Raw genomic sequence first — 13,853 nt, 5'->3', positions numbered from 1 at the left:
CTCTGTCTCTTTGACCTCCCCCTTTTCATTTCTTCCTCTGCTTCTCCTCTCCCTCCCTCCCTCTCTCTCTTCTCCTCTGCACCTCCTGTTTCTGGGACAGCGCTCCCCCCTCCCCTCCGCTCCTTAGTCTGCTCCTCCCTCAGTCTCCTGTGAGCAGCAGGAGGAGCAGCAGCCTCCTCTCGTGTTTGTCGGAGCAGCAGGAGTCAGCGGAGGAGCGATGCTGAGCGCGCGGCAGGATGTCTCTCACCTCCTCCTCCTCCTCCTCCTGCCTCCGGACTCTCCGAGCCTTCCTCCTCCTGCAGCTCCTCCTCGTACCGCCGTGCCTCCTCCACCCGCAGCCGTGCCGCCTCCTGGCGCAGATCGGTCACTCCGTGCGCGTCGGTGCGCTCCTGCCGGCGCAGCGGACGGCGCGCGTACAGGTCCAGGCGGCGCTGAGCCGCGCGGCGGCCGCGGTGAGCCGGGACCGGGAGCTGGAGCGGGACCCGGAGCGTGTGAACTTCCTGCCCTACAACCTGAGCCTGGAGCTCGTGCCCCGGCAGCTGACCGCCGCGGACCCCGAGTCGCTGCTCCGCTGCGCGTGCCAGGGCGTGGTGGTGCAGGGAGTGTCCGCCGTGCTCGCGTTCCCGCAGAGCCGCGAGGAGCTGCTACAGGTGGACCTCACCGCCTCCTCCCTGGAGATCCCCTTCATCAGCGTCCTCCAGCACGGAGAGCCGCTCCGCACGCAGGTAAGAGCTGCGCCTGCGCGAGCCCGCACCTGGACCCTGGGCAAGTGTTTCGGAACCGCCCGGAACCACCCGGTCCGAGTCCCCGGTTTGACCTTGACCTGTGTGACGTCTGGAGGTGTGTCGGGGGGGAACTGCGCTTGCGCGTATGTGTGCGTTTGCTTATTTGCTCTCATGGATTCACTTTGAAGCTTCAACAACTGAAGAACAGGGATGAGAATGTGGAGGAGAACAGAGAACAGGGAGGAGAACATGGGGGAACAGAAAGGGAGTAGCAGAGAAACCATCTGAGGCTGATTAACAGAAGCTCAGGTTAGGTGGAGCTCAGGTGTGTAACAGGTTGGATGAGAAAAATCAAAGCTGGTCTGATGTGAGGAGAAGTTCCTGCAAGTCGAGACTGGACCGATCAGATTTATCAGTGAACTGACTGATCAGTTAAGAGAGACAGAATGTTTTCCGTGGATGTTTCAGGAGAAGTTGGTTTGATGAAGACTTTGGAAATTAGTCCTGCCCATCTAAAGGTGACAGTGGTGGCACCTTGGTGCTGACACAGTCACATCTAAAGTATTATTTAATTCTGGTTTCCATGAAGATGATGTTTCATCATCTTCACAACCACGAGAGGTCCTTGCGTTAAACTTCAGCTCACGAGCAGATGATGCTTTGGCCTCTGTTGTGGGTGGAGCGTCACTGTAAGTCTGAAGCCTGAGCCGCATCAATGTTGATACAAAGCAGAGAAACGTCTTTTAAACAGAGATGCTGGACTTCCTGTTCTGTTCTCCAGGTGTGGCGTTGATATCAGTAAGTGTGCGGAGGCACTGTGCATGTCACTGCTAATTGAATTAAACTTCAGCAGGGGTGGATCTACAGGGTGGCATGGGGTGGCATATGCCACCCTAAAATAATCTCATGCCACCCAAGTTTTGCATATGACAATGCTATTTATTAAAATAAGGTAGCATTACCACTTTGAGCCTGGTTACAATTAACATTGAATATAAATTCTAAAACTACCACCACTAAAAAATGGTCCAGCCCCTAGCCTGAACTGGCTTTATTTCTTGAAGTCAGTAGCAACCGATGCTTATGATTGCGCTAGAGCACATTTTGAATCAAAACTATGGGCATTTCAGATTTCAGCACAGGTGGCTAATTGTTACACTCTGGAAATGGAATGTAGTAACCGTCTGGGGTCCACAGACATGCTGCGTTGCCAAATCACGTGACCAATTTAAGCTGACATAGCTACAAGCTGCAGCCACGCTGAGTCTTTATTTCAGCTTGTGTTGAAAGTTGGACTTCAAACTACATGCCAATTTTTACGTTTTACTTTTAGGCCACTAAAACCAGAGTTCTAATAAAAAATATATAATTTTCTGAATACTAGCGTCATGTTTTGTGCAGGAAGAAACAGTAAAAACAGGATTTTCTAAGGGCAGCAGGGAAAAAAGAAAAGGAAAAAAATGCCACCCTTTCGTGGAAAAGTGTACCACATCGACCAATAGAAATGACACAGCAACACGTGGGATTTGGTTATTTATGAAGAGGGGAAATTTTTCAGAGTGATGGTGATGAAAGAGAGTGAGAGGGAGCAATATCGACAGCGAGTTTTGAGATGTGACAGATTTGTGATGTGTAGCGTGTTTGGAGTGTACAGTTAGTGTGTTGTTGTTGTTTTGTTTTGTGTGTCAGAACAGAGGCGAGTCCTGAATGTCACAGTTGGTGCCAAAAACCCTCCATATGCAGACTGCAGTGTAAACGCTGTCTCCAGGTGGGAAACAGAAGTGATACACCTCCTGCTGTCAGGCCTGCAGGTTTCAGACCTGTAGTGTTCTCCTCTCTCTTTGTGTGGCATCTTATTGTGACTCCTGATTGTTCTCTCATTTTAGTTTTGGTATTTATAAATGGTTGTAGAAAAAACGCCTGATGCAGCGGCTGCGATTTTAGGCAAATACATAATATATAACTTTATTGTGTACAACATTTGTGCATAGGTTTTTAAAATGTACAATTTATATTTGCATTTCAAGTTATGAAAATAATTCACTAAACACTTCTGTAGATTTACAGTGAAAAATGTTAAATTTTTGCCGACTTGATTTTGTGTGATTTCAGATCAGTTGGGTTAATACAGTATGTCAAAATGAAAAGATAACTGTAAATTCAGACGAATGAGATTGTACTGAAAAGAATGATACCAAGCAAGGCAAGGTTTTCCACCTTTTAGGGGTCAATTATAAAGATAAACTCAAATTGTAGTCAGCAATGGGCAGTTATATCCTGGAACCCAGAGACTTAACCCGATAAATCATGACAAATTAGGTTTCAATGTTTTGTGAAAAGTGTTTCATGACAGTGCAGATTTCTGGCATTTTGTGTAAATTTAAGTACGTAACAATTTAATTATTTGTAATTTAAAAAAAATAGTTAGACCTGTGTGTTTGTAAATGAACCACCTTGTGTTTTGTAGGTTCTGGATTTTAAACTTATTGGGCTGCATGCTTACTTATCATCCAGGCTATACAGTACATAATATCAAAATTCACATGTTTTATGTACAGTGGGGCAAAAAAGTATTTAGTCAGCCACCGATTGTGCAAGTTCCCCCACTTAAAATGATGACAGAGGTCAGTAATTTGCACCAGAGGTACACTTCAACTGTGAGAGACAGAATGTGAAAAAAAAATCCATGAATTCACATGGTAGGATTTGTAAGGAATTTATTCGTAAATTAGGGTGGAAAATAAGTATTTGGTCACCTCAAACATGGAAAATCTCTGGCTCTCACAGACCTGTAACGTCTTCTGTAAGAAGCTTTTCTGTCCCCCACTCGTTACCTGTATGAATGGCACCTGTTTGAACTCATCATCTGTATAAAAGACACCTGTCCACACACTCTAATAAGTAAAACATTGGTTCAAATAAAAAAAACATGTTAACGTTTTCCACTAGAATTTTTGAGTTAAGCCAACTTCTGGCAGAATAACATTAATTCAAAGCAATATTTTTGAGTATGGTGAAGTAGCTTTTTTGGCCACAATTAAAAACATTCTTAAGTAAAATTAACTTAATAATTTTCGACTAGAACACAAAAATTTAAGTTGATCCAACGTGAATTTTATGTATAGTGAAGTTACTTTTTGGCCACAAAAAAAAAAACACATTCTGAGTAACATGAACTTAATAATTGTCAACAAATACACAGGAATTTAAGTTGATCCAAGATTATATTTATGTATGGTGAAGTAACTTTTTGATCAAAATAAAACACATTTATAATTAAAATGAACTTAACTGTCGGCATAAATAGTATTTATGTTGGTCAAATATGATATTTTGGTTACAGTGTAGTAATTTTTTGGTCCCACAGGAGATTCTATAAGGGTATTTACCTGTTTCCCAGCAGGCTAATTCGCTCCAAAATACAACCTTGATCATTTGGCTGTGTCTTATAACCATGACTACCGCGTAGGCAGGCTCATGCATGGTGGTGCCTGCCCACAAAGAAGTCAAGGTTCTAAGACCTTAGAAACTTGTCGATCACTTTTTTCCCCAAACGAACGTCAGCCTTAACATGGGCTGTGTGTGCGCTTGTGTCATGACCTTCAGAAAAAAGAAATGGATGTTGTGTGTATTTGTTTGAATGCGGCAGATGTGATGCCAAATACCTGGACATCAGCTAAGGGACTCGTACCTGGTGCTCAGAAAGAATAGAAATTCAGACAGATGTATTCAAATGAGTTAGACCCATTTAATTACAATAACAAACATCACAATTCTTTAACGTGCATGCGAAGTGCAAGATTTGTGGGCTTCAGTTTCCTAGAACACAAATTGCCCGCTGAAACTTAAGGAACTGTGTATTAAAATTGTAATAAAACCTACTACTTGAATCCTCTTTTTTTTACTTTAACATGTGACAGTGAATCAAAACAAAAGATGACAGGCTGCTATACATTAAATGCACTAATTTAAACATAAAATGAGCAAAGCTTCTTTCATTCAACTTTGTCAGCACTCTTACAAAGTATTCTTGATTCTCTTCCATATTTGACTTTTCACCCTCAAGATTAAGGCCAGCTAAAGAGGGCATTACACAAACTTTAAAACACACCAATACCCTCAGAACACAGGTCATGGGAGAAATTAAACGCATTCCTTAAAAATGTGCAAATAACAGCATTTAAGACACAGCAAACCATTAACTCAGAAGACTTAAGAACAGCGCTTTAAAATTTAGTAAAACACAATGAAGTAGTGCCAGAAATGCAGGAATAAGGTTTTTGTGAAACTCACTCACGAATGGTCTATCAAGTCTGCTCTAGAAAATACCAAACTAAAGATTCATTACTTTAGAGCTGGCTTTTTGTCCATCAAGCTCAAGGCATAGCTTTTGAAATACCTCAAAGGTAAATTTCAGCTGCTTGGGATAGGTAAGGTTCAGAGCGTAGATTACTCCCATCATCAAAGCACAGGATCTGGCAACATCAATCCTCTCCAGGATCTTGGATCCCTCAACGATGATGGTTGGAGGCCCATCACCAATGATAGCAATCTTCATGATTTGCATTGCAAGGTCTGCGTTGAGCTCCTCCTCATCCTTGTAGGAGAAATTAAATGTTAGGATGTATAAAATACATAGCTCAAGCACTTCAGGATGACGTGCATAAGGGAATGAACTACTACAGGTAGGAAAATAAGCTAAAACAGGTTGTCTTTTGTGTTTTTCAGTGATTTTACTTTGTCATTCTGTAATTTTTAAAAGCTAAATTAAACCATAATCCAACGTTTAAAATAAAAAATGTCTTGTTTTTCACAGTTTTGTTTTTCCACTTTGAAAAGAAAATCTAATAAATCATTTTTAAGGGTTATTCCACTTCTAAGTGAAATTTTATCTATTGCCATATTGTCACAGTTAGAAAGTGAGAAACAAGCCTTTTGTAAACAGCACACTAATTCTCCTGATCCGGAAGCAATCCATTTGCTTTAGCAGAGCACAAACAATGGAAGTGAATAGCAGGTGCTAGCATGTTGTGTGCAAAAGTGATTAAAATGACTAACAAAAATGAAAACAGTAATGAAAACAAATATTTCTTGGGAGCTCAGTAATCATGTTCACGGCAAATGAAAAGTGCAAAAGTAACACGGAAGATTTGCAGAAGCTGATTTAGACTTGAGACTACATTGCAGTTACGACAAACACCGCTGTAAACATCCACTGCATGGTGCATGGATATAACACAACAGTTGGAAAAGCCTCCAGCTTCCATAAACAAACACACACAGCCACTACTATACAAGCATGGTAAGCTGCAGTAACAATGGATGGGTCTTTGATTTGTTGAAGAAATATTGCACAAATAGCATGTTGGTTTATAGACACTGGTCGGCAGTGGCTTCAACTGCTGTGTTATAACCATGTGGAGGCTTACAGCAGTGCTTTGTCGTAATGTAGTCCCAAGTCTAAATCGGCTCCTGAAAATCCTTCATGTCAATTCATACTTTTCATTTGCAGTCAGCATGATTGTTGAGCTCCCCAGGAATACTTGGTATCATTATTGAGTGATTTTAATCACTTTTGCACACAAAATGCTAGTACCTGCCATTCACTTCCATTGTTTATGCTCTGCTAAAGCTGCTGCCAGATCAGGAAAATGACTGCGCTGGCTACAAAATTTTTTATCCTGTGTGTTTATGTTGCACCTTATCACGGAAACAGGTTTCTATTCAGCAAATTATGTTCAATGACAATGGCAATAAACATCTTCGGATTGTAATTCTGAAATGCTTTTTTCTCACTTATACATGGCAATAGACATATCTTCACTTAGGGTTGGAATGTCCCTTAACTCATTCAGTGCCAGCCACTCTCAGATTTCATACTCCCCTCAGTGCCAGAGATATTTAGCTTTTTCACTGATTTTGAAGGCTCACAGAATATTTTGTTCTATGACTATGTGAATTCTGAAACCACCATGACAAAAATGAGTCTCTCTTCTTTCAGCAGCAAAAAAAAATGTTTCTACCTCTGTTATTTAGAAATCTGCAGTAGAAAAGAGAAACTTTCATGACAAAACACCTGTTTCTGGATCAAAAGCGCTTTGTGTAAATAGGTTTTTCTAGCAGATCAGTGACTTTGATGTAAATATTTCATGTTTCAATGATTCATGCAACATCTCAACTATGTTTTACTACTATGAAGTAAAAAAATCACCTGTAAAAATGTACTTTTGGCAGATTATTTTTTGTATAAAAATAGTTGTTTATAGACAATTTCAACATTTGAAAAATATATAAGAAAAAAGCGACTGATTTATGATTCAGAGAGTCTGTGTGTGTGTGTTACTCCCGCACAAGTGAGTGCGCGACTTAGTCTGTTCACCCCCCACCCGGCCATCGGTTCGTCTATCAACAATTTTCAAATTCAAATTCAATTCAAATTCAAATTTTTATTTGTCACGTACACAGTCATACACAGTACGATATGTAGTGAAATGCTTGGACAACTGCTCGTGACCTAAAGAAAACAAAAAAGGAAAAGGCTATGAATAAGATAGGAAATAAATATGAAAAATTAAAAAGGGTAAATTTAACTAGGAAGGAATAAAATATAAATTAAGGTTAAAAATGAAATAACTGTACAACACAAATTAGAATGAAGGGTAAATTTAACTGGGAAGAATAAGATAAAATATATAAATTAAAGTTGAAAATAAAATAACTGTACAACAAAATACACAATATAGAACTATATAAGAATGTATGAAGAAATCTAAATATAAATAAATATATACACAATAACAGCAGCTGTACAAGTATTAACCGGAAATAAAGAATATAGTGACCAGTGTTGTGCAAAACCAAAGTCCAGAAAGTCCAGTGTGTGTGTAAGAACTGTATGTGTGGGTCAGTACTGTGTGGTGGTGTGATTGAGAGACCGTATCGCCTGCGGGAAGAAGCTCCTCCTCAGTCTCTCTGTGTTGGTCTTCAGGGAGCGGAATCGCTTTCCTGACCTCAGCAGAGAGAACAGTCTGTTGTTGGGATGGCTGAGGTCCTTCACGATCTTCCTGGCCTTGGTCCAGCACCGCCTGCTGTAGATTGAGTGCAGGTCAGGGAGCTCGGAGCGGATGGTGCGCTCAGCTGACCGCACAACCCTCTGTAGAGCTCGTCTGTCCTGCATGGTGCTGTTCCCGAACCAGGTTAAGATGTTTCTCGTCAGGATGCTCTCTATGGTGCACGAGTAAAAGTTCCTGAGCACCTTGGAGGGCAGTTGGAAGTCTCTCAAGCGTCTGAGGTGGTAGAGACGCTGTCGGGCCTTTTTCACCACGGTGTTGATGTGACAGGACCATGACAGGTCCTGCGTGATGTGAACTCCGAGGTATTTGAAGCTGTCCACTCTCTCCACTGGGCACTCGTTGATGACGGGGGTCTGGTAGTTCCTCTCCTGCTTAGTGCTGAAGTCCACTATCAGCTCCTTTGTCTTACTGACGTTTAGAAGGAGGTTGTTCCTCTGGCACCAGTTCTCCAGATTCCTAATCTCCTTCAGGTAGGCCGTCTCGTTGTTATCAGAGATCAGGCCCACCACGACGGTGTCGTCAGCAAACTTGATGATGGTGGTGGAGCTGGTAGTGGCCACACAGTCATATGTGTACAAAGAGTACAGCAGGGGGCTCAGAACACACCCCTGGGGGGCTCCAGTGCTGAGAGTGGTGGAGGCTGAGACATGTCCGCCCATTTCTGTGCGTTTTATGCAGCAAATCGTTCATTATTCTGGTCCCTGCTGCCTTCAGAAGTTTCTAACAGGAGATACTGGTCAGATAAATCCGGTTCATGTTCACTGGAATCGCTAGAAAAACCATGACGTCAGGCTGCAGACACCTCAAGCTCGAAATGACAAGCTGGATCAAAAATCGCGCCACAATACTCGTTCTCAGTAGAGCCGACTGTCACGCTGGTGGGATTTTATCCATGTAATCAACTCCACCACCTTCTCAATTCAATAAAAAGCTCAAGAGGCATCTATGGCACTGAGCGTTCGGATTCATTTTGACGTCTAAAGATGTCTATGGCACTGAATGACTTAAATACTCAACCCTGAACAGAAAATCCAATGAACAAAACACAAAGACCCAACAGAGACATGCATTCAAAACTAAACAAAAAATTAAAAACCAACTCAAGTACTTGCGCTGTATTGTTTGAAAAGATCCTCCTCCTTCTCTCCAAGATAGACTATGAGGCAGCGAATAGCAATTTCTCTGCGCTTTTCAACTGTGTTGTCCTGATTGATAGAAAAAAATAGAAGGTGTTCAAAATACTCTTTTTCAGTGGAAAATGTGCCCACATTACAGAACTGGCAACAGAAACTGAGTATTTCAGAGGTTCTCATTGTTGAGTGAGTTGAGTGTTTCCTTGATCTGTGTGATTTTAGGCTACCCCATGACTTAAATGAACAAAAACAATCTAGGTAAGGACATGGCAGAGGCTGTACACTGGGGATATGGCGTAACCTATAATGTTTCATCAGCTCTTCCTTAGTGGAGGTTGCAAATTTACAGATTTTGCAAGGCCAATCCATACTTCATGATTCTGAATTACTCAATTCAAGCTTACTTGTTAAAGCTTACTTCAGAAGGTCCCTTGGTATTCGATACCAGGAGAAGATGATGGTTTGAGCCTTTGTCCTGGCAAGAAACACAGCAAAGTAACTGAATATTTCGGTGAGATTCCCACTTTCTTTAGAAGGCTGACCACGTCTTAACTGGAACCCCTAGATCTGCAACGCCAGGACAGTGTATAACACCAGAAAGTTGTGCCTGCACAAAAATACAAAAGATGGTATTTTCAACTTCACCTGTGAGTCTTCAATACAGTGAATAAGTTTCACCTGTCAAAGCTGTGTGAGCTAGAACCAAACATTCAAAACTACATAGACCTGAATACACTGGGTGCTGGAAGGCCTAACGTGGCTTTCCATAGATCAAATATACATAGAGGTGACATGGACTGGGCCAGTCTGTTGGAGCGTGTATCCCCAACGACCGCGATCTTGGAGGGGTCTCCACTCGCCCCCAGTGCATGTATTTCTACTGAGGAATGTGTTAACTCAAAAAATAAATAAATAAATAAATAATATATATATATATATATATATATATATATAGTTTTTTTTTATCAACAAAAGCAAACATAAGGTGTGGCATGACAGGACAGAATCATTTCTGACAGTAAATACGAAAAAAAAACCCAAACTTTTTTATACACAAGCTACAATGTCAAAAATCCCACTTGATCTGTTTTCATTTCATTCTCCAAAACCAAATTGGAATCAATGCTGAGTCAGCAGCTATGGTCATTTTTGTGCACCCTAGTGTTGCAAAAACTGGCATACTACTGAAACCATATGTGGGATTATTGACCTTTCTTGCCTTATCTGTTTGGAAAAATATTTAAACATTTTCCTTATTTACCATGGGTGAATACATTCCTCAGTAGAAAAAATGCACTGGTGGCGAATGGGGACCCAACCAAGATGGCGGCCCGCTATTGATTTTTTTCTTACTTTCAACCTTTATTGAGGCATATAAATGTTACAGCCAGTGCCAATGCACGTCGCCTCTTCGTCTCTACAAAACACGGAAAGTACCCAAAAATTAGGGACAGCTAACTAGCCTACCATATGCGGCACGTGCACTTAAGTCTGGTCTTTTACCTGTGAAAATAGGCCGAGCAGCCGGTGAAGAACCGCTCTTAGCGGTCAACAGACACACCGGACTAATGGCGACCGCACTTCCTGCGCAGAAGCCAATGGGGTTGAACTTCACCCCGTAACGTTACGAAAATTTAGAAGCGTTTCTTAACAATTACTAACATAAAATGCTTCCCTTCAAAAAATAAATTTCACATTTCAAAAATAAAATCACAGTGAACACAACTTAGCTTGGCTAGCTACGTTAGCATAGTAGTTTGCGCCGGGGCGAACAACGTCCGCTATCTTTTAAAAATTATAAGACAATTACAGTGGTCTGCATTAGAGTAACGTCAGTGTTAAATTTTCCAAAAAGAGCCCAACAATTTATGCTATCGCGGAATTAGCTGCTGTGTGTATATTAAAACACACAAACGCGGGGGCAAGCTAAGATGTATGTTATGTATGTTACGTCGTTGTTTTAAAGTAAACTAACAAAATCCAGAGCGACTGCAGATATGTGTAATTTCGCATAAAATTACTCACCGTTCGCGACGAACACAGCTCTTGATAAACCTTGAACACGTGCTGTTGAATATGTCCGCTTGTGTAGAAGAAGGGAACTATGAGCTGTTTACACGTCATCAAGTTGTATTTTACATCGACAGAACTTAAAATTATATTGTTTTTTGATTAAAAGAAGATTTTAAATTCAGACAAATCACGATTATATATTGAGTAAAGAGGCATAATTTATGTGTCACCCGAACTCAATAAAATAAAAATTTTAATTAGGAAGTCTAACAGTATTTATGAACTTGATTTTTCATTTCACAACAACATATATATGTAAGTAATGACTAAAGATCCCATTAATTACTTTTTAGAGTGCAGCCTCAAACAGTCAGACTCCAAACTCCGCCATGGCCAAGACCAAAGAGCTTTCGAAGGACACCAGGAAAAGTATTGTAGAGCTGCACCAGACTGGGAAGAGTGAATCTACAATAGGCAAGCAGCTTGGTGTGAAAAAATCAACTGTGGGAGCAATCATCAGAAAATGGAAGACATACAAGACCACTGATAATCTCCCTCGATCTGGGGCTCCACGCAAGATCTCATCCCGTGGGGTCAAAATGATCATGAGAACGGTGAGCAAAGATCCCAGAACCACACGGGGGGACCTGGTGAATGACCTGCAGAGAGCTGGGACCAAAGTAACAAAGGTCACCATCAGTAACACACTACAACGGCAGGGAATCAAATCCCGCAGTGCCAGACGTGTTCTGCTGCTGAAGCCAGTGCATGTCCAGGCCCGTCTGAAGTTTGCCACAGAGCACATGGATGATACAGCAGATGATTGGGAGAATGTCATGTGGTCAGATGAAACCAAAGTAGAACTTTTTGGTATAAACTCAACTCGTCGTGTTTGGAGGAAGAAGAATACTGAGTTGCATCCCAAGAACACCATACCTACTGTGAAGCATGGGGGTGGAAACATCATGCTATGGGGCTGTTTTTCTGCCAAGGGGACAGGACGACTGATCCGTGTTAAGGACAGAATGAATGGGGCCATGTATCGTGAGATTTTGAGCCAAAACCTCCTTCCATCAGTGAGAACTTTGAAGATGAAACGAGGCTGGGTCTTCCAACATGACAATGATCCAAAACACACCGCCCGGGCAACAAAGGAGTGGCTCCGTAAGAAGCATTTGAAAGTCCTGGAGTGGCCTAGCCAGTCTCCAGACCTCAACCCCATAGAAAATCTGTGGCGGGAGTTGAAAGTCCGTGTTGCTCGGCGACAGCCCCAAAACATCACTGCTCTCGAGAAGATCTGCATGGAGGAATGGGCCAAAATACCAGCTACTGTGTGTGCAAACCTGGTAAAGACCTATAGTAAACGTTTGACCTCTGTTATTGCCAACAAAGGTTATGTTACAAAGTATTGAGTTGTATTTTTGTTATTGACCCAAATACTTATTTTCCACCCTAATTTACGAATAAATTCTTTACAAATCCTACCATGTGGATTCATGGATTTTTTTTTCACATTCTGTCTCTCACAGTTGAAGTGTACCTCTGGTGCAAATTACTGACCTCTGTCATCATTTTAGGTGGGGGAACTTGCACAATCGGTGGCTGACTAAATACTTTTTTGCCCCACTGTAACTGCAATCTTTAATTATCTGGGCCAAAGAAAACAAAGTTATAGACAATATTTCCATGAGACATGTGTGTACTTACTGTATTTTATGTATTTTAACCTCATATATATAATGATGTAACAGGATGTAACACCTGTGAGACAAAGGCTTTGATTTTCATGCCACCCTAAGAAAATTTCTCCTGATCCGCCCCTGTACTTCTGACAGGGGCGGACCAAAGCGGACCAAAGCTCAAAGTCCACCACATGCTGTTAACTGAGCTGTGTTCAGCTCAGCTGTGTGGAAATTAACCATCATTTTTGTTGATTATTGATTAGTTTTATTCTAGACAGCTAACTGATCAATCAGCTGAACCGAGGCAGTAACATCAAAGGGTTCATGTTCTTTCTTCCCTGACTGACTATTCTGAAACAATTAGCAGGTTTTTAGTCTTTATGAAAATATAAAATTTTATCAATGTGATTTTATTTAGTAGAGGATGCAGCACTTCCTGTGGGAGGGTTTCAGAGTAAAAGCCTAACTGTGGTGATGGGATTAACTGAGCAGAGATTTTCATTTTGTAACGCTGAAAACAATCCGGTTAAAGCTGCAAACTCAGACACACACACACACACACACACACACACACACACACACACATATTCAGGCACACGCAGAGACACACAGACACACACAGAGACACACAAACTCAGACACACACACACACACACACACACACACACACACACACACTCAGACACACATATTCAGGCACACGCAGAGACACACACACACACACACAGACACACAAACTCAGACACACACACACACACACACACACACACACACACACACTCAGACACACATATTCAGGCACACGCAGAGACACACACACACACACACAGAGACACACAAACTCAGACACACACACACACACACAAACCTACTCAGACCAACACACACACACACACACACACACACATAAACAGACACACACACTTGCTCAGACACACAACACACACACACTCACACACACAGACACACAAACCTACTCAGACCAACACACACACACACAGGCAGAGACAGAGAGACACACACACAGACTCAGACTTATACACACAGACGCACACAGACACATACAGACACACTCACACACACTCAGACACACTCAGACACACAGACACACACAGCAGCCTTCATCATTCAGGTTTAATCCTGTGACTCAGGTGTTCTACCAGAACCCGTTTTTGTCTCGCACCATCATCATCTTGGAAATGAGCTTCAGTCCTTATTTGCCTCTTT

General features: G+C 41.8%; 1 protein-coding gene across 1 annotated transcript in view; it reads left to right on the top strand.

Moving 5' to 3' along the window:
- Window positions 1-236: 236 nt before the first annotated feature.
- grin3bb (glutamate receptor, ionotropic, N-methyl-D-aspartate 3Bb) overlaps window positions 237-13,853 on the top strand; it is a gene marked incomplete at its 5' end in the record, with an annotated part of 70,102 nt that continues 56,485 nt past the window's right edge. The window contains one exon of the mRNA XM_080879137.1: window positions 237-725. Within this exon, the coding sequence (XP_080735263.1) occupies window positions 237-725 (489 nt within the window). The remainder of the gene's footprint in view (window positions 726-13,853) is intronic.

Source organism: Rhamphochromis sp. 'chilingali' (genome assembly GCF_963969265.1).
Source record: "Rhamphochromis sp. 'chilingali' genome assembly, chromosome: 3".
Classification (NCBI taxonomy): Eukaryota; Metazoa; Chordata; class Actinopteri; order Cichliformes; family Cichlidae; genus Rhamphochromis; species Rhamphochromis sp. 'chilingali'.
The sequence above is the reverse complement of the archived record's forward strand: the minus strand, read 5'-3'. Positions and strand labels throughout refer to the sequence as shown.